General features: G+C 37.2%; 1 protein-coding gene across 1 annotated transcript in view; it reads left to right on the top strand.

Annotated features, from left to right (window-relative positions):
* ZSWIM6 (zinc finger SWIM-type containing 6) overlaps window positions 1-24039 on the top strand; it is a gene marked incomplete at its 5' end in the record, with an annotated part of 123945 nt that overhangs the window by 84578 nt on the left and 15328 nt on the right. The window contains 3 exons of the mRNA XM_080804337.1: window positions 15542-15721; window positions 20257-20433; window positions 20709-20855. Coding sequence (XP_080660463.1) covers window positions 15542-15721; window positions 20257-20433; window positions 20709-20855 — 504 coding nt within the window. The remainder of the gene's footprint in view (window positions 1-15541; window positions 15722-20256; window positions 20434-20708; window positions 20856-24039) is intronic.

The following is a 24039-nucleotide window of genomic DNA, read 5'->3' as shown; positions in this document are numbered from 1 at the left end:
GTCTTTCCTCCTTCCCTCAAAAAGGAGAAGGGAGTTGAGTGGTAGAAGAGCTGGCTCTGGTCATTTCTACAGAACCAGATTCCCCATAAGGTCAGGCTGTCGTTGGTGAATTTTGCATGTTGGTCTGAAAGCACTGACAAATCAAATGGAATGGGAAAACTGCATATCAGATGAGGACCACAGGTTTGCCAGAAGGGAACATTCTGTCATTTAGAGGATACCCGTTAGCTGTTTTGAAAGATCTGTCATTTATTTTCTTTTTTGACAACAAAAAGATGGTTATTTCCTTCAGTCTTTTCTCAGAGCCTGGTCAGATGATAATCAGACCTGTGCCTTTTTGCTTAGAGGTTAGCCCCGCTTGAGTTAAATTATCTCAAAAGCTTTCTCTAAGCAGTATACCTGATGTATTATTTTGAAAATTTCCCAGAAGTGTTGTAGTGAATTAGAAACCAGCATACCAAATTTAAAGTAAGGGGAATGTTTTCATCAGTTAAACTTACTCTTCAAACACGGGTGACTAACATATTAATACTGAATTGTGCTGCGAACAATATTATAATTAGGGTCACAGTTTTTGTGTGGTCTGACCCAAGAAATTTTGTGACTGTAGTTTTGCTAGCACAACTAATTATCCCAGTGATCTCCTATTTGTGACTGCAGTTAGGCATTTCATGGCCTCTAAATAAGTATAATTAGTTAATTGGATCATGCATGAAATTCTAGCCTCTCATAATAGCCTCTGAGAACAAAAATAAATATGATAAATATTATGAATTGTTTTATAACTGTGGAACCCTGGGAAATACCACAAGTGATTGTTTTACTTTGTCTGTTACTATTTCGTAAGAAGAAACATGATATTAAAAAGTAGGAATGGAGCTATGTAACAGTCTTCATTCTCTGCCTTTGAGACAGGAAAAAGGGAATCACTAACTTTTCGTATTCTCACCTTTAGAGAGGGTAGTGTTGGTTGCCCTGTTCCCCACTTGCTACTGCACCTGTGCTCTCCCCATTAGCGTTATACACACCATATCTTCTGGAAAATAGGGGGAAGAGCTACCTTTAGCAAAAACTTTAAAGTGTCTTATCTGGGAAATGTGCACCTTTTGTTTTAATTACTGAATTGACTTGCATATTACCAAACCCTGTGCTGTAGAAGGGACTTTAAAAGCAAGCATCACTGACTCTGGGAGGTTGGCACTAGAGAATAGCCAGCTGATCTCTTTAGTCACAAACCCTAATGCTCCACCCAGAGCAGCGCAGCCCGCAGGCTAAGGGCACACTCAGTCACACACAAGGGTGTCATCCCGGAAATGCTGATGCCGCTCTATTCCAACAGACATCAGAATACGCTGTATGTTCAGAGAAAACAGATTTCTTCCAATTTGAATGATCAGTCTTGAATTAGGAGGTAGGCTTCTGTCTGTTTTGTTTTTTTTTTTTTTTTAAAGATTTTATTTATTTATTTGAGAGAGAGGCAATGAGAGAGAGCATGAGCGAGGAGAAGGTCAGAGGGAGAAGCAGACTCCCCATGGAGCCGGGAGCCCGATGCGGGACTCGATCCCGGGACTCCAGGATCATGACCTGAGCCGAAGGCAGTCATCTAACCAACTGAGCCACCCAGGCGTCCCTGTTTTGTTTTGTTTTTTTAAAGATTTTATTTATTTATTTGACAGAGAGAGAGAGAGATCACAAGTAGGCAGAGAGGCAGGCAGAGGGGTGGGGGGGAGGGGAAGCGGGCTCCCTGCTGAGCAGAGAGCCTGATGCACAACCAATCCCAGGACTCTGGAATCATGACCTGAGCCTAACGCAGAGGGTTAACCCACTGAGCCACCCAGGAGCCCTTGTCTATTGTTTTAATCTCCAGTGAAATTGCTAGTTTTGCCGTGGCTGTCAGTTTTGAAAAATGTAGTTTTCTTTGGTTTCGTTAGGCTCTTTTTAGATGTACCTGTGTCGGTTTTTGTTGGAGATGCTTTCTCTACATGGGAGAGACATGTTCTAAGTACGTAAGAATACATGGTTAAATAAAGTACAGTTTCTTAGCTGTGGCTTTAAGGTTTCTTCCTAATTTTAGTGATGTGCCCCTTCGTATTATACTACTAAAATATGAGGAATGGAATGATGATTCTGGCAAAAGACAAAAATGATTAATCTTGGAGTCTATGTATGCATAGCTGCACATATGAATCCCAACTTATAGGAGTTCTTTTTTTTCTTAAGATTTCGTTTATTTATTTTACAGTCAGAGATCACAAGTAGGCAGAGAGGCAGGCAGAGAGCCCAATTCGGGGCTCGATTCCAGGACCCTTGAGATTATGACCTGAACCAAAGGCAGAGGCTTAACCCACTGAGCCACTCAGGCGCCCCTGTAGGAGTTCTTTTTGACCACATAGGTAGGCAGATGCTAAATACCCAACGATTGAGAATATTGGTTTTTAGGGAGCACGAGTCTGGCTCCCATCTTTAATAGAAGCACAATACCTTTCTTCTTCTCTCTGAACCTTAGTTTCCTTCTCTGTACAGAGAGTTTTTGTGAGGGTGAAATGTGATTGTGTGTCTAAAATGCATAGTACAGGGTTGGGGGAGATGAAAAGTCAAATGGCAGCATTTAGCATTTATTGTCAGGTGGGTAAGTAAAGATGCCATTCACTTTTAGAAGTATGTTTGCTGAACTAGATGGAATGATTTGTACCCTAAAGACAGACATTTTAAAACTTTAAATGTAGACTCTAATTAGAAACCTAACATGTGTAACCTGATATTGTTAGGGTTTTCCTTGAAGGGATAAAAAATTAGCATACAAACCAGCACTTAATATTGCACTGTGTGTTGGGATACCTTTTATGCTGTTAAGTTTTCATAATGACCTTTTGGGTGTTTTTTTCTTTTTTTCCTGCTTTACTTGCAGCTCTTCTCATATGTTCAATAGTTTATTCGGTTTTGATTAGCTTAACTAACAACATGCTCATACTCATTAGTGAATACCTTCATTTTCCATTTTGTAATCCAGCAAATTCATAATCTTTCCTGGTAACTGGTGGTAGATTAAAGATAGCCATAAATCTTTTGCTGTTCTGTCATTGAGACATGAGGTTTATTCTCTTTTCTCGTATCTGGTCAGTTTTTAAAAATTGTTTGACCAACAGAATATGGTAGAGTAGATGCTGGGCCAGTTTCTGGGCCCAAACATTAAATGACCAGCAGTTGACTTCTGTCTTTAGAAGGTTCTGTCTTGGGTCCCTGAGTTTTCATGTAAGAAGTCTGAAGTTTCACATCATGACACTGCCATGCTCTGAGAAGGCCCATACTGTCCACATGGAGGGGCCGTGTTGAGGCAGGGGGAAAGCTAGGAAGAGAGTGTTTCTGACCAACCGAATCATGAGATACAATGATACATTCTTTATTAAGTCAGTAGGTTTAGGGAAGGTTTTTTTGTTTGTTTGTTTGTTTGTTTGTTTGTTTTAAATATTATTCTTTTTTTTTTAAGATTTTTAAAAATTTATTTAACAGGCAGAAATCACAAGTAGGCAGAGAGGCAGGCAGAGAGAGAGAGAGGAAGGGAAGCAGGCTCCCTGCTGAGCAGAGAGCCCCATGTGGGGCTCGATCCCAGGACCCTGGGATCATGACCTGAGCCGAAAGCAGAGGCTTTAACCCACTGAGCCACCCAGACGCCCCTTAGGGTAGGTTTGTACATAGTAATAGATAACCAGAATAATGGTAATCTATCTGATAATACTTTGTGATTCTTCTCATGGTTATTTTCTGAAAGCCAAATTATAGGATATAACAATGTGTGAAAATTAAGTTCTTTTATTTCAGTTTTTCCCTTATGTTGGATTAAGTCAGATATTTGTCAGAAATGAATGCTTATTATTAATAAACAGTGTAACATGATCTTAGCATATTCTGCAACAGGGCTTGAACCTCACGATCCTGAGATCAAGACTTAAGCTAAATTAAAAGTGGGGCACTTAACCAACTGAGCCACCCTAGTGTCCCTGCATCTCCACTTTTAATAATTTATTTATTTATTTTTTAGAGTAATTCTTTCTCACTTTCATATTCTCATTATACCAATTTCACCTGGTTTGACTTCTGGGTTTTTCCTCCTCTGATAATAAGAACTTGAGCTTAGGTAACTTAATTTTGTATTCCTGTAGAAGACTCTAGCACCCTGGGCACTGAAAGTGAAAAAGGGAGGCGAAGTGGATTGGATGGTAGCTAGAAGTTTTGGCAGAGATGCTAAGGAAGGGGGTGCTAAAGGTACAGTATACACAGGCTTCAGCACTGCACTCTTTGTCCATCCTCTGGCATGAAGTTACCATGGGCAGACAAAATACAGGAATAGGGATGAGGTTGAGAGCCTCCTCCATGTGACTAGATAAGGACAAAATTACCCAAAGCATCTCAGACCTCTGAATGGCCCTGTGGGCCCTACCTGGGGCCTGGGAGGCTGGAGAGAACAATGCCTACCAGAAAACAAAACACATTTAAAAGCCTATTGTTGAAACCAAGGGAGAAGGAGAGACTAAAAGATGTTTCCTGCTATAATCATACAGCAAGTGGAAATTAATTTACAGGAACCCATTATTACTAGCTTAAGTGTTTAATGTCACGGATATTTTGTTTATTTAATATGTCCTCTTAATAGTTTTAGTTGATCAATTATAAGATACTTGTAAGGGTATTCACAGAATCACTTGGGATCTGAGCCCTCCATTCCTGTTCTAACCTTTGAGTCTCTGTGTCCTTAACATCAGAGTCTTCTACACAGGGGTTTGCAGGGAGTGTACCTTTTGGAGCTGAGTAAACTCTGCAGTTTTCAAACACTTTAAGTCTAAACAGCCCTATGAGGTAGGTAGGGATTATTATCCCTATTGTTTAAGTGGGGAACTGCCACCTCAGAGACACTAAGTAGGCTGGCCTGGGGCATACCTTGCCCTTTCCAGATCAGAGCTTGTTTATCAAACATTTCTTCTAGTTGGAAACGTAAGACAGTGGGTATATGAGGTAGGGCAGGGGCAGAGTGATAGTAATTTGTACATCTAAATGTTTGATGGAGAGGACAGGCTTTCAGGGCATGTCAAATTCATTAATTCTTGTTACCAACATTTCCTGGGAGTGTACGTGCTTGTTCGCTGGCACTGTTACTGGTGAAATGCAGAAGTAACCAGAAAGGTCTTTGTGATGATTTGTCTTCTGCCTCAGTGTGTGTCTGCCGACATTCGCTCACTGTTCGTTGAGTTGTAGGATGTGAACAGGTTTAAGACTATGGAGTGGTTTGCAACTGGTCGCCTTGTGCAAAAGAATGCTTTCTTTCATCTTTTTCTTCTTCCCAGGGGAGTTGTCTTCCTAGTTTTGGTTTACTTTGGCTTGTAGGTTACAGTGTATCTTTTTGGTAAAATCACTGCCTGCACATTAGATGGCTTAGTGGAAAGAAGGGTAAAAGTATGCTGAATGGTGGAGAAAAGCTGGACTAGAGCTGAAATGTGCTGTGGATAACAGAAACTGAATGATGCACACACCAGTGATTTGATAATTGCCTCTATACAATTTGAGGCATTGAAGCTAGGAAAGCAATTTAAAAGTATTGAATTTGTTTTCATTGTAATTCATAGCAAATAATTAAGTGTCCTTTGTGAAAGAACCACTAACACCTTTATAGATGCCAGGTCCTCTGGTAGGTGCTAGAAATGCTAAGTTCTCACTGAGTTCTGTGTAGTATTTTTGGTTGAGTCTTTACAAGGTTTAACGTTTCTGACAGACAGCAGAATGAAGTGTTTAATTATCAAAGAGCTTTATTTTTAAAACTACAAATGTTTCAGGCATATGTTGGAGGGGAAGGAGATAAATGCCCAAAGTGGGACTCTGAATTAATAAAATTTGGAGAATGACTTACTCAATTTGGTTAATTTGGTTATTAAGGCTAATTACAGCTTTTGTAGTGGTGATTGTTAAGATAAAAGACCATATCTATTATAGCTCTGAACTTGAATCTAACATTAAGAACATCCTTTCAGGATGAAACCTCTCTTTGGGGAGGTGAGCAATAAAAGAATGTTATAGGCAAATTAATAAAGGCTTGGCTTTTGAAATTTTTTCCCATTCTTCAAAATGGAAATTTTCTAATTAGAGAAATGTAAGCATGAAAATCTAGGATGGATTTCTTTTTTCCTCAAATTATAGAAATCATTATTTAAAGTTTCCAAGAACATACAGGATTTTGCGTTTAAGGACCATAATCCATTTGAGGTTTTGGGGTTTGTTGTTCTTCTTTCTCTCTTTCTTTCTTGGAAAGGGAAAGAGAGAGCAGAGGGAGAGGGAATATTAACCCGGCTTCATGCCCAACATGGATCCCAACATCAGGCTGCATCTTAGGACCCCAAAATACAGAATTTTTACTCATAATGAACATACTGAAGATAAATCACTCATTTTGGAAAAACATTTACATCACATTATTTGTCAGTATTAATTTACTTGTTGCCCTTTTACATAACCTTGTTAATACACTAACAACCTGATGATGAAGCTACTAGCCACAGCGCATCTTTCAGGGCAACTTCTTGATTTTAGTTTTGTCTGATTATGTGTTCATTTAAGATTAGTAGAATTATAAGATAAAAACATCTTGGAAGAGAAACTTAAAATGTCCTTTTTAAAAAAAGATTTATTTAGGGGCACTTGGGTGGCTTAGTTGTCAAGCGGCTGCCTTCGGCTCCGGTCATGATCCCAGCATCCTGGGATTGAGTTTCAAATCAGGCTCCCTGCTCGGCGGGAAGCCTGCTCCTTCCTCTCCCACCTCCCTGCTTGTGTTCTCTTGCTGTGTCTCTCTCTGTCAAATAAATAAATAAAATCTTTTTTTAAAAAAAGATTTTATTTGTTTATTAGAGAGAGACACGGAGTGTGGGGGAGGAGCAGAGAGAGGGCGAGAGTCTTAAGTAGACTACAAGCTGAGCATGGAGCCCAATGCAGGGCTCGATCTCACCACCCTGAGCTGAAACCAGGAGTATGACACTTAAACTGACTGCACCACCCAGGTGCCCCTGAAATATTCTTTTTTTTTTTTTTTTAAGATTTTATTTATCCATCTGACAGAGAGAGATCACAAGTAGGTAGAGAGGCAGGCAGAGAGAGAGGGGGAAGCAGGCTCCCCATTGAGCAGAGAGCCCAATGTGGGGCTCGATCCCAGGACGCTGGGATCATGACCCAAGCTGAAGGCAGAGGCTTAACCCACTGAGCCACCCAGGCACCCCACCCCTGAAATATTCTTAATTTTTAAGCATTAGCTGTTGAATATTAGGATTTTACTTTTTAAAAAGGTAATTTGATGATTTGGCAATTTTTTTAGTTCGGTGTAACCTCATAAGTATCAATGGCAATTTTTGATCCAATATATAGGTTTGTTGTTTTTTTTTTTAATATTTTATTTATTTGACAGACAGAGATCACAAGTAGGCAGAGAGGCATGCAGAGAGAGAGGGGGAAGCAGGCTCCCTACGGAGCAGAGAGCCCGATGCGGGGCTCGATCCCAGGGCCCCGGGATCATGACCTGAGCCGAAGGCAGAGGCCTTAACCCACTGAGCCACCCAGGCGCCCCCAGTATATAGTTTTTATTTAATTACTTATATGTAACTTTTTTCATGTTGTTAAGGTGCTCATCAATCCACAACCTAAAACCTGGTAAAGTTATATCCATTTTCCACTGGGCTTCAGTGGAAAAGGCTGTCAATTTTGGGTTCTTCAGGTACCATTTGGATTTGTCCCTTGCTTTGTGACAGTGTGTGGTTATATTTCATTAGAAGCTAATTTTCTGTTTCTGGGCATTGGAAAGGCATAGGATTAATAAGGTAGTAATTTATGCAATGTCCATTGGCTTGTTAGAGAATTCCTGCTGAAAGAATGCTGTTACTTAAATCTTTGGGGTACCAGTAGACAGTATTGTTTGATACCGACACGATGTAGCAGTAGTTTGCTTTGTAATTTACATACAGTAAAATTCTTAAAATAGTTCAAAATATGTTGTAAATACTATGAAAAGACATATGCCTGTCGTGTTGGAGCATCATGGAGAGCAGGCCTGCCATTGCAGCATCCAGCTGGGGGCTGGGGATATTAAAAAATGGTATTGGGGCGCCTGGGTGGCTCAGTGGATTAAGCCGCTGCCTTCGGCTCGGGTCATGATCTCAGGGTCCTGGGATCGAGCCCCGCGTCGGGCTCTCTGCTCAGCAGGGAGCCCACTTCCCCCTCTCTCTCTGCCTACTTGTGATCTCTCTCTCTGTCAAATAAATAAATAAAATCTAAAAAAAAAAAAAAAAGATTTAAAAAAATGGTATTATAGTGGCGCAGGGTTCCATAAACTGGACTTAATATAAGATGATACAGTATGTGAGAATGATGGTGTAACAGAAGCCATAACAAGACTTCCTAGGAATCTTGATAATAATAGGATGACTCACGTTACGGGAGTGCTGTACCTGACCGCGAAGCAGCAGATTTTGCATAAGAGCAGTGGATTTGGTGCCTGGGTGACTCAGTTGGTTAAGTGTCTGCCTTTGGCTCAGGTCATGATGCCAGGGCCCTGGAATCGAGTCCCACCTTGGGTTCCCTGCTTAGTGGGGTATCTGCTTCTCCCTCTACCCCTACCCCTTGGCTGTGATCTCTCTCATACTCTCTCTAATAAATAAATTTTTTAAAAAATTTTGGAAAAAAAAAAGCAGTGGACAAAATGTGAGGATTAATTCTACCTTAAATGATATCTGAAAGAGGTTAGGCAAGAAAGAAGAGAGAGAGAGAAAAATGGGCAAAGAAAGGATCATAGTTGACATTTGTGGTTGCCTCTGTCCTCAAAGTAATTTTAAGAAGTTGATTAAACCTGAAATGTACAATTTAGAACTCTTTGGACTGCGAATGAATTACTTTAAATAATTGTCTATTGTAACTATTAAAAAATACATACATCTGAATTTTTTGCTGTACAGTTTTGAGTTTGGACAAATGAATAGAGTCCTGTAACAGTTACCACAATCAACATATGAAATGGTTATATTCCCTCCAGAAATTTCCCTCACACTGTTCCCATGTGTCATTTCCATTGCTGACTCTCAATCCTTGTTTTGGTGATTAGTCCCTTTAGTTTTAACTTTTCTAAAATGTCCTGTAAATTAAATAATGGGAGTGTATGTGTGTATTCACACACATACCCTTTTGCTTCTGGCTTCCTTCGCTTAGTATAATGCATTTGAGATGTTATATGTGTGTCAGGGCTTTGTTTCTTACTACTGGGTAGTGATCAGTTATATGAATGCAGCAGTTTGTTTATCCGTTCACCAATTCAAAGACATTTAGGTTGTTTCCAGTCTTACGCATTTATGAGTAAAGCTGTTAGGGAGACACCCAGGTGGCTCAGTCAGTTAAGCATCTGACTCTTGATTGGCTCAGGTCACGATCTCAGGGTCAGATCGAGGCCTGCATCAGGCTCAGTGCTGGTTGTGGAGCAGGCTTCAGCTGGTCTGTCTCCCAGTGTGATGTTGAGCACTAGAGGTAAGAGCAGACATCTTTGCCTTATTTTGATCTCAGAAAGAAAATTCAGTCTTTTGCCATTATGATGTTAATGCAGGATTTCTTTTGCAGATGACTTTATCAGGCCAAGTTATCTTCTGTTCCTGTTTTGCTGAGAGTTTTATTTGTTATGAAGTAATGTTGGATTTTGTCAGGTTTTTTTTGTTGTTGTTGAAGAAAATTGCTTTTTCTGCATCTGTTGAAATGGTCATGTTTTTGTTTTTGTTTTTTCTTAGTCTGTTAGTATGAGTTACTGACTCTGATTTTTAATGTCAATCCAACCTTGCTTTCCTGGGATAAACTGTACTGGTTGTGGTGTATTTTCCTTTTCGTATATTTCTTAATTAGATTTTCTAATATTTTGTTGAGGTGTTTTACTTCTATATTCATGAGGGATATTGATCTGTAATTGTATTTCCTTATAATATCTTTGTCTGGTTTTGGTGTCTAGGTTTTGGTTTGGGTTTTGTCTGGGTTTTGGGTAATGCTGGCCTCTTAAAATAAGTTGGAAACCATTCCCTTCTCTGTTTTCAGGAAGATATGGTGTAGAATTGGTACTCTTTCTTAAATACTTGGTATAATTTTCCAGGGAAAAATCTGGACCAGCATTGTCAGAGATTTCTAATTACAAATTTAATTTCTTTAATAAATTTATTACTATTCAGGTTATTATTGCTTTCTTAGTGAACTCTGGTAATTTTTTTATTTTCAAGGAATTTGTTTATTTAATTAGTTTAATTTATGGGCATGAAGTTACTCATAGAATTCTGTTATGAGCCTTTTAATGCCTCTTTAGGAATTATAATGATATGTCCTCTTCTATTCCTGATACTGATAGTTTGTCTTTCTTTTTTTTCTCTCTAATTATAGGTTTATTGATTTCATTAATCTTTTGGTTTCATAGAATTTGGGAGGTGGGCAGTTTTCTATTTAATTAATTTCTGATCTGTTACTTCCTTCCTTCTGTTTGCTGGCTTTAATTTCTCATTCTCTTTCTAGTTTCTTAAGGTGGATGTCTAGATTACTGCTTTTCTTTTCTACTGGAAGTATTTAATACTATACATTTCCCTCTAAACTCGTTTTAGCTGTTGATCACAGATATTGATGTATTTTATTTGTGTTTTATTCAGTACAGAGTATTTTCTGATTTTTCTTGTCACTTCCTCTTTTAGTCATGGGTTATTTAGAAATAAGTGTTATTTAGGGAATTTTCCAAATATCTTCCTGTTATTGATTTCTGGTTAAATTCTGTTATATCAGAGAATATACTTTGTATGTTTTCAGTTCTTTCAAATTTGTCAAAGTTGTTTTATGGTCTAGAATACAGACTACGTTGGTGAATATTCTTTGTGCATTTTAAAAAGAGTAGTGTTTGTTTTTTTTTTCTTCTAGTAATAAGTAGAATGAATGTTCTGTAAATGTCATTGAGGCTTAAATTGGTTGATAGTATCTAGGTATTCATCCTTGCTAATTTTCTGTCTACTTGTTTCATTATTGAAAAAGGAGTATTAAAGTTTCTAAATATAATTATGAATTTTTCTATTTCTCCTTTAAGCTTTAAGCTAAAATACTTCATGTATTTTGAAATCTTAGTGTTAGGTTTAGCTTTATTCATTTGGGATCCTCATGTGTTTTTAGAGAACTGACCCTTTTATCCTATTACGTCTCACGTTATCTGAGGTATTTCTTGTTCTGAAATCTACTTTGTCTGATATTAATATGGCCACCAGCTTTATTTTGAAAGTGGTTACATACTATATCTTTTTCTGTCCTTTTCCATTTAATCCATCTATGTTACTACATTTAAAATAGCTTACTTGTACATAGCATAAAGTTGAGTCTTGCTTTTTTAATCTGATTTTATCATTTTTAATTTGTATGTTTAGATAATTTACATTTAATGTAATTATTGATATAGTTGAATTTAAGTCTACCATTTAGTACTTATTTTCTGTTTATTATCCTCTCTGTTTTTATTCCTTTGTTGCTTTATCCCTGCTTTCTCCTCTTCTTTGGATTGTTCTAACCTTTTTTAGTATTTCATTTAATCTATTGTCTTTTTTGTTTGTGTCTCTTTGTATAGTTTTAATGGTTTTGGTATTATAATAAACATACTTAACCTTAACCAGTCTACTTTGAGTTTATATTTTGCCACTTTAAGTAGAATGTAGAGTTTTAACAATCTTAGGTCCCTTTACTCTCCCTTCTTTATGTTATAGTTTTTATGTGTATTATATCTTCATACATTTAAAATGCCACAAGGCAGTGTCCAGATTGCTGCTTTCAATACATTTATTTTAAACAACTTAAAAGGACAAAAGCAGCTTGTTGTATGTAGTCAGGTATGTATCATTTCTATTGCTCTTCTTTTATTCCTGTATTTCCCAGTTTCACTCTGGTATTATTTTTCTTTAGCCTGAAGTACTTCCTTTAACATTTCTTCTAGAACAAGTCTCTTTGGCAACAAATGATTAGTTTTTCTTGATGTGAGGATAACTTTATTTCACCACCGTTCGTGAGCAATATTTTTGTTGGATATAGAATTTTGTGTTGACACTTCAGTTTCTTTCAACACTTGAAGATGCTGTTCCACTGTTCTTTATCTGTGATTTCTGATGAGAAATCCCAAATTATTTGAGTTGTTCTTCCATATATGATGTTTTGGTCTTTGCTTTCAAGATTTTTTTTTTTTTTAAGATTTTATTTATTTATTTGACAGAGAGAAAGAGGGACCACAAGTAGGCAGAGAAGCAGGCCCCCCGCTGAGCAGAGAGCCCGACATGGGGCTCGATCCCAGGACCCTGGGATCATGACCCGAGCCCAAGGCAGAGGCTTCACCCACTGAGCCATGTAGGCGCCCCTCAAGATTTTTTTTTATCTAGGTTTGGTTTTTGTGATTTGATTATGAGATGTTGGGCATGGTTTTCTTTGAGTTTACCCTTTTTGTGGTTGGCTGAGCCTCTTCATTCTGTAAAATTCATAATTTTTCCAAATTTGGAAGTTTGCACTTTTCCCACTTGTCTAAGATTTTCCCTGTTCTTCAGATAAGATCATTACTATCTTCACATTCACTAACTTTTCCCTCTCTCATATCCCTTTTGCCATTGATCCCATCCAGTGAATTTTTTATTTCAGATAATTTTTTTCACTTCTAAACTTTCTAGTTGGTTCTTTTTTTTTTTTTTTTTTTTTTAAAGATTCCACCTATTTATTTGACAGAGGGAGAGACAGAGAGCACAAGCAGGCAGAGAGGCAGGCAGAGGCAGAGAGAGAAGCAGGCTCCCCGCTGAGCAAGGAGCCCGATGCGGGGGTCGATCCCAGGACCCTGAGACCATGACCTGAGCCGAGGGCAGCAGCCCAACCCACTGAGCCACCCAGGCGCCTCTCTAGTTGGTTCTTTTAATAGTTGGTGTTTTACTCCTTTCATTAGTGTTTACCTTCATCTCATGGAGCATAGTTAAAATAGTTGCTATAAAATCTCTGACTGATAATTCTAACATCTGGTTCTTCTTAGTCGGCATCTGCTGGCTGATTTTTTCCCTTGAGAATTGATCACATTTCCCTGATTCTTTGTAAGCCAAGTGATTTTGGATGCCGGACATTTTTAATACTGTGTTGTGAAGGCCTAGGTCTTTTTTTTTTTTTTTTTAAGATTTTATTTATTTATTTGACAGGCAGAGAGTGAGAACACAAACAGGGGGAGTGGGAGAAGAAGCAGCAGGCTTCCTGCTGAGCAGGGAGCCCCATGCGATGCAGGGCCCAGTCTCAGGACCCTGGGATCATGACCTGAGCCAAAGGCAGATGCTTAACCACCTGAGCCACCCAGGTGTCCCCTAAAGAGTCTGGGTCTTATTAAAGTCCTCTGGAGCACTGTTTTGTTTTTTTAAAGCATACAGCCAATAACCAGGGTAGATTCATACTTAAATTCCATTTCATCTGATTTGGGTGACATATCCATAGTTTTCAAAGCTTTGATCTGCAGCTTTTGGTCTTTCTGGTGCACCAGACTTAGACCTGTTGGTACATAGTATCTAGGGATCTACCTGGCTCCAACTCCTGAGTGTGAGGAGGGCCACTTTTCCCAGTTATCTCACCAACTAGATGAGATTTTTCTTAAGTTTTTACTGTATGTACCGTCTACAGAGTTCGCCAAATGGAGCTAATCTGTCCATGCCAGGAGATAGTAGAGGGGGAAAATGTAATAGGAAATCAGTGTGATGTGGCTTACTTCTTAAAGTTTTATTTCTCCAGTCTGCTTGCTTTTATTTACTTTATAGAGTACTCAGGTTGCTGCTTTCTGTTTTCTTGGGGAGAGATAAGCTATAGTGGGTTTATTTCATTTTAACTGATCACATTTTGTTTTTAATTGGTATTTAAAAATGCCAATTGAAAATATAGAAATGCAATATTTAAATATCTGTGGCTTAAATAGGTTGTAGCCATTTTTATTTTCTGTTGGTAAAGGTTATTTGATATTTAAAATATCAGATTCTGTAATTGAAGAAGCTTGCTAATTTTATTAAGTTTTTAATTTTAGTTCCAATATAGTTAGCATACAGTGTTATGTTAGTTTCAGGTGTTCAATATAGTGATTCAACAATTCTATACATTACTCTGCTCATCATTGTAAGTGTACTCTTTAATCCGTATCACCTATTTTACCCATCCCCCTACCCACTTCCCCTCTGGGAACCATTAGTTTGTTCTTTGTAGGTAAAAGTCTCTTTCTTGGTTTGTCTCTTCCTCTCCTTCTTTCCTTTGTTCATTTGTTTTGTTTCTTAAATTCCACATATGAGTGAAATCATATGGTTTTTGTCTTTCTCTGATTGACTTATGTTACTTAGCATTTGTACTGTCTAGTTCCATCATTGTTAGAAATGGAGGTTTCATTTTTAATGGCTGAATAATATTCCATAGTGTGTATGTGTGCACACCACATCTTTATCCATTTATCTATTGATGTTCACTTGGAAGACTTGCCAATTTTAAATGTGGAAGAATGTAAAGCATCTCTTTTGGACAAAACAAACTGCTCATTTCTACCTTTGTTATTCACTCAGCTAACATAGTTGATTAAAACAGATACACGTACGTGTTCAAAGAAAAAGTGTTGAGAATGGGTTTGAAATAATAGAATCTGTCTTGTGTTGAAATTAGTAAAGTAAAACTTAAAGTTTTAGAACTTGTGAAATAATTATTTTATTAGCTATCTCTGAAGAATGTAGAAAAGAATAATAAATTTTATCAGTACTTAATTCAAATTATGAGTTATCCCTTCTAAATTCATTATAGCTTTTCCTTTGAAATACAAGTGAAATTTTGATGAATATTTAATTTCATTCACATAAAGACATAAATCTAGTGATTTCACTTAAAATAAGTTCAGTTTCTGGTTAAATCATTTAGGGAGGTATGTCTAAGTGAATTTTAAAGATCTTTTGATATATAAATATGCATATTAATATATAGATATGCATACTAATTTTAAAATATCATAAAGTTTAGACAGCTTATAAAACTAGGAAACTATTTGTGCCCATTATATATCTTTATGATTTTATTGTAAAAAGGGAGATTTAATTTTTTCATCAAAGAACCATTTAGCGTGGTTTGTTCCAGAATTCATATATAAAACCTGTTTGTTTGTAAATTAAAGTGGCAAACTGGACTGTAGGGTTTTATTCTTTATTGGTATTTTTACCAAAATGTCACACAAGTAGGAAGGTGATTACAGTTAGCGTTTGAAATCATCTTTCATCTTTATGTGTAACAGTGTTTGGATATTTGGTTCAAATTTGGGCTCTGTTGTTCTTTCATTAAACTCTGTATGAGATTTATGGCTTGGATTAAGGAGAGAATTAAGTTATAAAAACAGCAGACTTGAGTCCATTTTGAAAGCATTTAAAATGTGACATTGGTAATTAGAATTGGAAATTTTTATAATTTTTGAAATTCGCTTCCCTTTCTCCTTTTAAATTAGGTGCTCTGTGGATGTGTATAGTTTTAAACCCCCACTGCAAGTTGGAGCAAAAGGCCAGTTGGTTAAAACAGCTGAAAAAGTGGAACAGTGTTGATGTCTGTCCATGGGAAGATGGAAATCATGGCAGTGAATTACCCAACTTAACCAATGCTTTGCCTCAGGGTGCAAATGCCAACCAAGGTGAGTCTACAGTAATATTCTGTTCACTTTGTGTCCACCTGAGTGTGTATATATGCTTCTAATAGTAACTTAAAATATATGTGGGAAAATTATTTTGCCTGCTAGACCTTAAAATAATTTAAGGACTTCATGTTTTGAATATGGATGTATGCATTTTTCATTTTTACCTGATTCCTTTGTGTTTTTTCATATTATCAGAATATAGATGGATATTATACTTTTATGTATTAGTATGTGTTAAAATTCCCTAGTAATTATTTAGTTTGGGAAATAATTTTAAAAATCATGGAATAGGGTGATAATATATTACCTTGTAAAATAAAATATTGAGAGGCTTGAGAAACTGTGTTTTTATCTCTGTTGGTGCAACCCAATTCATACTGGGGTTGTTGTGTAATTTTGTCAGTTAAAAATTGTTAGTTTTAATATATAGCAAATAAACATTTATGACTGAGCTGGAGGGTCATGGGATGCTGTTGGCATTTGAAGTAGGAAAATTCTTTATTGCAAAGGATTGTCTAGCATACTTGTTCCTACCTGCTGTAAGCTAATAGTGCCCTCCAATCTTTGGGACAATTAGATGTTTTCAGACATTTCCATATGTCCTCTTAAGGGCCTGTGTCTCTATTTCTATGCTGTTTTTTCAGCTTCTCCTTTTCTGTTGGATCCATCCATTTAGATCAATGATGTTCCTCTCATCTTCAAAAAAAACCCAAATCCTTCCTTGGCCTCATTTTCCTTTCCAGCTATTGTACTATTTTCTTCTTTCTTCCAGAACCAAGTCCTTAAGTTAAGTTTTACAAATAAAAATTTCCGTCACTAATTCATGTCACTATTTTTGTGTGATTTTGTGCTCCTGCTGCCTTTTTTGGGGTCAGGAGGATTTGACAGACGTTAAAGTTATGATCGATGTAGGGTAGTAGTTAAATGACCCTGGAAGGATCCAGAATCGAGATTGTCGTTCTGTATGTGCCGACCCTATATGGAGTTGGTTCCACTAGAAAGAGCTAGACATTGTGTTGAGTATGAATGTTAAAATAGTGTTTTCAGTCTCTACAAAGAAAATGAGATGTATGACTCCACAGGGACTTGTCCAATCAAAAAGAAGTTTTAGGACTCAGGAAAGATCTGGCTTTGCTTTGTCTAGAGATATTTGCCTTGGGAATTTAGTATTTGAAATCTATCATACCTTTATTGCCCATGATTATTTTGTTTAATAACTTCAAAGAATATAAGTATACTCCATTTTTTTTCCCCCACAAGCTTAGAATTTTCAAATTTAACAATTCAGCATTTATTTTCTTCCATCGCTAGGGAAGGGCATGCCTATATTTACATAGATAATCACTTTAATCTCCTTTTACTTAATTATATTTTGAGGTTTCTCTCTTTCACTCCCCATCTACTTTTTGGCACTGCTAGCCTAACATTTTATAGTTTACTATTTTACTTTACATTTGGTCACTTTGTCTTTGATGAAACAGAAATATTCCGTGGACTTTAGAGAGCCTTTAAGAACTGGTCCAGGGACGCCTGGGTAGCTCAGTTGGTTAAGCAGCTGCCTTCAGCTCAGGTCATGATCCCAGCGTCCTGGGATCGAGTCCCACATCGGGCTCCTTGCTTGGCAGGGAGCCTGCTTCTCCCTCTGCCTCTGCCTATGCTCGCTCACTCTCTCTCCCTCTCTCTCTCTGACAAATAAATAAATAAAATCTTTAAAAAAAAAAAAAAAAAAAGAACTGGTCCAGCCTGCAGATGAAACAGTTCATTTCATGTGTGGTTTGGTCCAGGCACATGAAGTCAGAATCTCGTTTCTAATTAGGGCAGTTGTTTCTCGCTGTTGGGCCTAATGGCACAGGGTTCCTGTTTTTAGCAGAATATCCGCATCCTCTTGGGGGGGCTGTCAGAAGAGACGTCTGTACAGAGGGATGCTGATGTTCAGCCTGTAGCGCCTCTGTTGGAGCGCAGGGGAGAGTCTGCGGTAGCTGACGGAGCCCAGCAGCCACGCCACTGCAGCCGGGTGGAGCATGTGCAGGACCCAGGCTATGGGCAGAGTTGGATATGCTGCCGTGCTGGAGTGAATGTGAAGGGGGAGTTGGGCCTTGTCTTAGCTAAGATTATTTGTTAAAATTAATAACATTAAAATCCATGCTCTTTGAAAGAGTAGGGTTTTTTTTAATGTACCAGATGATAGCCAGTTTTTTTATTTTAATTTTTTGATAATAGAGCGAATAGTTTTCCCCTTTTTACTTTTCTGAAAATCCCAGATTTTCTTTAATCAGCATGTAGTAATGTTATATGTACTTTATATTTAAAATTTGTTTATAAATTTGTGTATTTGTCATTTTGAAAATTTTGTTAAGGTAATCCATGTCTTTTTTCCATCTTGTTGCAAAAATTAAAAAAAAAAAACTAGACATGTAAGGTAAAAATTGGCCATAATTTTGATACTGATCAAATTTTATTTTTGTAGTCATTATCTATGTACACAATCTTTATTTTATTTCCCATGTTATTAAAGACTTTATATTTTGCAGTTTCATTTAATTATTATTTCATTAGTATTTAGCCTTTTTTTTCTTTTTTTGTTTTCCGTGTAGAGGAGCCAGAATATTTAGCCTTTTTTGTTAGAATGGTTTTTATTGGTCTTTTATAGCTAACCGGTATTAAAAGTGGGGTGTGTTCCTGTACTTTTCTCTTTGCTCATACAGTCACATGCAAATATGTGAAAAGTTGAGGTTGTTTTTTTTTAAATGGAGTCATGCTCTACAACTTAATTTTATTATTGATACTACAGTAAGCCAAATGAGAAGTAGAACTCTTAATTTTTTAATACATGCAGAATACTAAGTTGCTTTTTTAAGTCTCCTAGTTTTAAATTCTGTTTCTATGATTAGAGCTAAATAAAAAAAGTGAAATGACAGAGCCACTTAAAATGTATAAAATTTGGACTTAGGAATATTTAACCAAATAACAGAGGTCATGGGACCAATTATTTGTTGGATAGGACTATCTCTATCTTGCTCAGCAAAAAGCCCTGATAGGTTCAGAGGCCCTTAAATATGGGGCCCCTTCTTCCTGTTTGCAAGGTGACCATCTGTGCACTGGGCAGGGCTGTATCAGATACCATCAGTATTATGCCTCTCAAATTATGTCGTCATACATTTTGATATGTCTCACATTCAAATACAGATATCTAAGTTGACCTGAAACCAAGCTGACGTAATGTGTCTCTCTGTTAAAGACCTCTCAGAAGCCTTGCACAACAGCTGAAATTCCTGAATTCAGAGTGTGGATATTTGGGTTTTGATCTTGACTGCCATGGCCTGGCCATGTGACCTTGCCAGTCCCGTCACTTCTCTTGGTTTTTGGCTCCATCAACAGAGTAGGGGAGTTGCGCTAGATGAGTTCTCAGAGTTCTCAATTTGGCTGTGTTTCAGTATTCAAGATTCCTTCTTTGTCTTTGCTTAGCCAAAACTGCAGTTTGCTTCTCACCGAGTTAAGTCTCAGTACAGTGAGGGCTGATACTTGAGCTAAGTAAAATACACATACATAAGCATAGTTTGTTACCCTGATTTTCAGTTGAGACTCGCTAAGGTTTGTGCCACAGTTGAAGGTAAGTCTGGAGCGGGGACCTATGGGGTGGGATTGCAATTACAGAATTTGAACCATGTTATCCAGAGGGACTGAGTATTCCCAGGAGTTGGGATGAGAATATTCTTTATTCCCCAAACATTTCTTTTCTCCGTCAGGTCCTGAAACTTGAATCCTCTTCGGAGTGTATGCTTCTGCTCTTTTGTGATGCCCCGGCATACACTATGCTGGGGACTCACACCAGTCATGGAACCTGCACAGGAGTCAGGAGGCAGCCTGTAGGGGCAAGGTAAGTGCGCTGGTTTGTTTTGTAGCTATGTTGTGTGGCTTTGTGAAATGTTAAATATATGCATTTATGCCCTTTGGGATATAAAGTGGCATTTAATCATTATATCCCGAGAAGCATAATAGTTTTAATTGTGCAAAACCGCACAATATAGTTAAAAAATACAACCAAAAGCACAACCCTTCTGCATATCTTTAAAGGCTGATTGCATCTTCCTGAAAGGTTCCATGGCTGGTGTCACATCTCTTGCATAGTGTTTGTGAGAGCTGTTGATCCCATCAGGGCAGCCCACCACAGCACCTCAGAAGTGGGGAGCAGTGAGTTTTCATGTGATTTTTGTGCCGAGTGCCTCCTCCGAGTGTATTTGGCATGGAAACTAGACTTGACACTTCTTTTTGCAGGATGCCTTTAACCTTAGCTTTGATGGCTGCAGAGTGTGTGTGTTTGATAAAAACAAGTGAGTGGATGGTGGCTCTTTGGGCTGACTTGCCTCCTAGTACTTAGGACGTGAGAGTATTCCCCCTTCATCCTTCTGCTTAGGGGGTGCAGGACAGTGTGTGTGGGTGTGTTCATGAACATCTGGCCACAGAATGGTATGACTGATGGATTCACACGTGAATAGTAGCTGACATGGCTTTCTGAATTGTGGAAAAAACAGATTCGTCGAACAGGCCACATCGGACAGTGTTCACCCGAGCCATCGAGGCGTGCGATCTCCACTGGCAGGATAGCCACTTGCAGCACATTATCAGCAGTGACCTATACACCAACTACTGTTACCATGACGACACTGAAAACTCCCTCTTTGACTCCCGCGGGTGGCCCCTCTGGCATGGTAAGTGGCCAAACCGGAAAGACATTTCCATGACTTACTTCTTTGTTTCATTTCTATAGCATTATTGGAGTGGGAGGTGGAGAGTCAAAGGATTCAGTGGGAGATGGATGAATGCTTGGCAGTAGGAGCTGAGTGTTTCATTCAAATCCAAGTTCAGAAATGGTTTCTTGTGTCTTTTGAATAGTATTTTGGGGGGAAACATCTTACTGTTTAAGTGCTGTTTTTATAGATATATCTGACGATGGCAACTTTCTCTCCTTAACTTTTTGTTTTAGAACATGTTCCTACAGCTTGTGCAAGAGTGGATGCATTACGTTCTCATGGGTACCCCAGAGAAGCACTGAGATTAGCAATAGCTATTGTTAACACGTTAAGACGACAGCAACAGAAGCAGTTGGAAATGTTCCGAACTCAAAAAAAAGGTGAATGGGAAGGAATTTGTTTTCATTGGAATGGGATTCTTGGTGATGACTAGATTTTGTCCTCTCTTGAGTGAGAATGCTTCTGAAATTAGAGCAATGAAGATGACATTTCCTGCCACTCATTGGGAATATTTAATAGCTGGTTTGTGAGAAATTTTAGGCACATTTTTCCTCGTTGAATGTTGTAAGAAATAAGATTTTTAAAAACATTTCTTGGGTTAGTTAATTAAAAAAACTGATTAATTTTAAAAATTATATGATTTTTTAAAAAATCTTTTTTTTCCCCAAGTAATTATTTAGTGTGTCTGAATTACTGAAAATGCTGGTTGGCCAGATATCTTCTTCAGTGAAAGTGCATTTTAATTCTAACAGTGAGGAGTCTGGGGGCAGACTGTCTATGTTTGAATCCTAGCTGTAGGACTCAGCTGGGAGACCTTGGGCAATGACTTGAGCTCCTGTGATTTAGATTCCTCATCTGTGGACTAGGGCTTAGTAGAAGACCTGTCTCTTAAGAGTTGTTGAGAAAATTAAACTAGGTAATTCCTATAATGCTCTTAAAAGAGCCTGGCACAGTGTGTAAGCACTCAAACTTTTTACCTGTAACAATTTGCACTTCAGGATATGGTCTTTAAGTGATCAAAACTCCTGGATTTTTAAAATCCTGTAAATAATAGTTTGATGAGCTGCCAACTGACAACACATTTTAAGTTCACTTTATTTTAATTTACTATTAATCTTTTAAATTTTAAATAAGTATTGCTGAGCAATAGCAATTGCAGAGAGTTACATTAACGTGCATAAGGTCCCGACCAGAAAAAATTGTCTATATGCTTTTTCTGATTAATCAATGCACTTCTTGTTCCTTCTATAGGTATAAATCTTTTTATGTTTCTTTGATTAGGTTTGTTTTTTCAATCAGGAGTTTTATTTCTTATTTGGAGAGATACTTTAGTTGCTGGGGGATTTTTTGAGTCATGTTTTGGTTTTTAATCCTACTGTGATTATTATGCACACACCAAGGATACAGCTAAAATTTATAAAAAGTTGTTGAAATAAGCTGAAGGTTAAAGTGAGCTTTTGTTACAACCTTTAATACCATCTATTCCAGACTTATTATAAATGTGAACTAACATTATCATTTATATGATGAAGGAAAATTTTTTAGAGTTAAAAATTTACACCAAAGAAGGGGAGCTTAAATGGAATTGGAATGTAATATCCCTAGTGATCACTGTTTTGTCCAGTTCTTCATGTTCTTTGTAACATAACTGATTACCAGATGTGTTTGCAAAATATATTGCTTGGACTTTTGGAAATTTTTTCTGAAACAGCCTCCTCCTCCCAAACACCAAACAGTCTATAGCCAGAAGCTATCTACTTCTGTATAGTATGAAGGATAGTAATATTCAGGCTAAGAGAGTGAGGTACTTTTTATACTGTAAAATTAAAGCTAGGTTATGATGGTTACTAGATTAAAATATCATATTATAAGCTTGTGTTAGAAGTGTTTTTAAAATAAATTTAATAAAAATGTTGCAATATCTAAGAAATGGAAAGTGTAAAAATGTTAGTTTATGTAGGTAAGTTAGAATATATGTTAAGTTAGACTCTTTTAATTATCTTTGAAACCACTCTTAGACCCATTTCTCCTTTTTATCCTGTGAGCAGTGAAAACTTAATTCAGACTATTCTTAAGTTATGACTATGATTGCATCTCTATACCTGTATCTTTCTCTCTCTTTTTTTGGGTCCATATTTAAAGAATAGGTTTTTCATAGGCTGTTATAATTCCAGATTGCCATGACATTTATTTGCTATGTGGTCGAGATTAGTAAATACATACCTTATACATATTCAGTATTATTTGGCATTATATGTCAGGTTTTATTGTTGTTGAGATATAATTGACATAAAATCATATAAGTTTAGTTATACAATATAATGATTCGATATCAAAATGATCACCACAGTAAGTCTAGTTAATATCTGTCACCATATAGAGTTACACATTTTTTTCTTGTGACGAGAACTTTTGAGATTTACTCTTAGCAACTTTCATATATGTAACGCAGTATTATTAACTATGGTTGTCATGCTATACCTTATTACATCGCCATGATTTGCTCATCGTATAAGTGCAAGTTTGTACCTTTTCCCCTTTCACTCATATCCACCCCTGCCTCTGGCAACTACCAGTCTGTTCTCTGTGTCTAGGAGCTTGGATATTTTTTTTCATATTCCACATGTAGGAGAGATCATATGGTATTTGTCTTTCTCTGTCTTAGTTCACTTAGTTTCTTGATTCTGAAAAAAAATTGTTCTCCTTTTTAGAAATTCATTTCCCTTATTTCCGTGTTGTTTTCACTAATTTTTGTGTGGAAGGAAAATAGAGGAAATACTTTATAAAATTTTCTCTCTTTTCCATCACTTGAAAATAGATTTATTTGTGTAAGTACAACACTTCCTTACATCACATGCCTTTACACATACACATACACATTTCCTCCCCCCGCCCTCCATTAAACATACATATTTTGTTGTTCTGAGAGTAATACTCATTTTTTTTTTCATACTGGTTTTGTATATGAAAGCCAGTGGCAGAAACCAAAGGGAAAGACCCTTTCAAGGAATATAGGACCCAACCTTTAAATTTTAATACTTTGTGCCAGGCAATTCTTCATTTTTATGTACTGATAGTTGATAGTCCAAAACCAGAAGACTTCTAAAGGAATATTGGATTCATGGAATGGTTCTTTAGCGATTTGTAAAAAGCCAGTTTTTGTCTTGGATATTTTATATTGTATATAGATTTCATTATATTTTCCTTTAAGAAGGAGCTACTGTTATTTATTACTTTAGTAAACATTTGGATGTAAAATACTGCATTCTTTACAAGGAACATATCTTCAAATATTTACAGCTTTTTTTCTCAGAACTCTGTAATTTAACTTAAGAACTTGAAAGTGCTACCATTCTGTGAAGAAAATGAAAAGGATACGTTTCATCTAAATTATACGTTACTTTCTGCTATAGTTTTCCTTTGTGGCAAAGGGCCTCTCTTACATGGCATACAGAGCCGTGATAATGAGGCCTTCCTAGATGCAAGGAGAGTAGTTTAATGATATCCATAGAGGGGTCCAGGTTAGACCCAGGTTACCACTCCCCTCTAGTCTCCAGTGTAGAT

Source organism: Martes martes, assembly GCF_963455335.1.
Source record: "Martes martes genome assembly, chromosome: 5".
In the NCBI taxonomy this organism is placed as follows: Eukaryota; Metazoa; Chordata; class Mammalia; order Carnivora; family Mustelidae; genus Martes; species Martes martes.
Note: the sequence above shows the minus strand (reverse complement) of the source record. Positions and strands in the feature narration are given on the sequence as shown.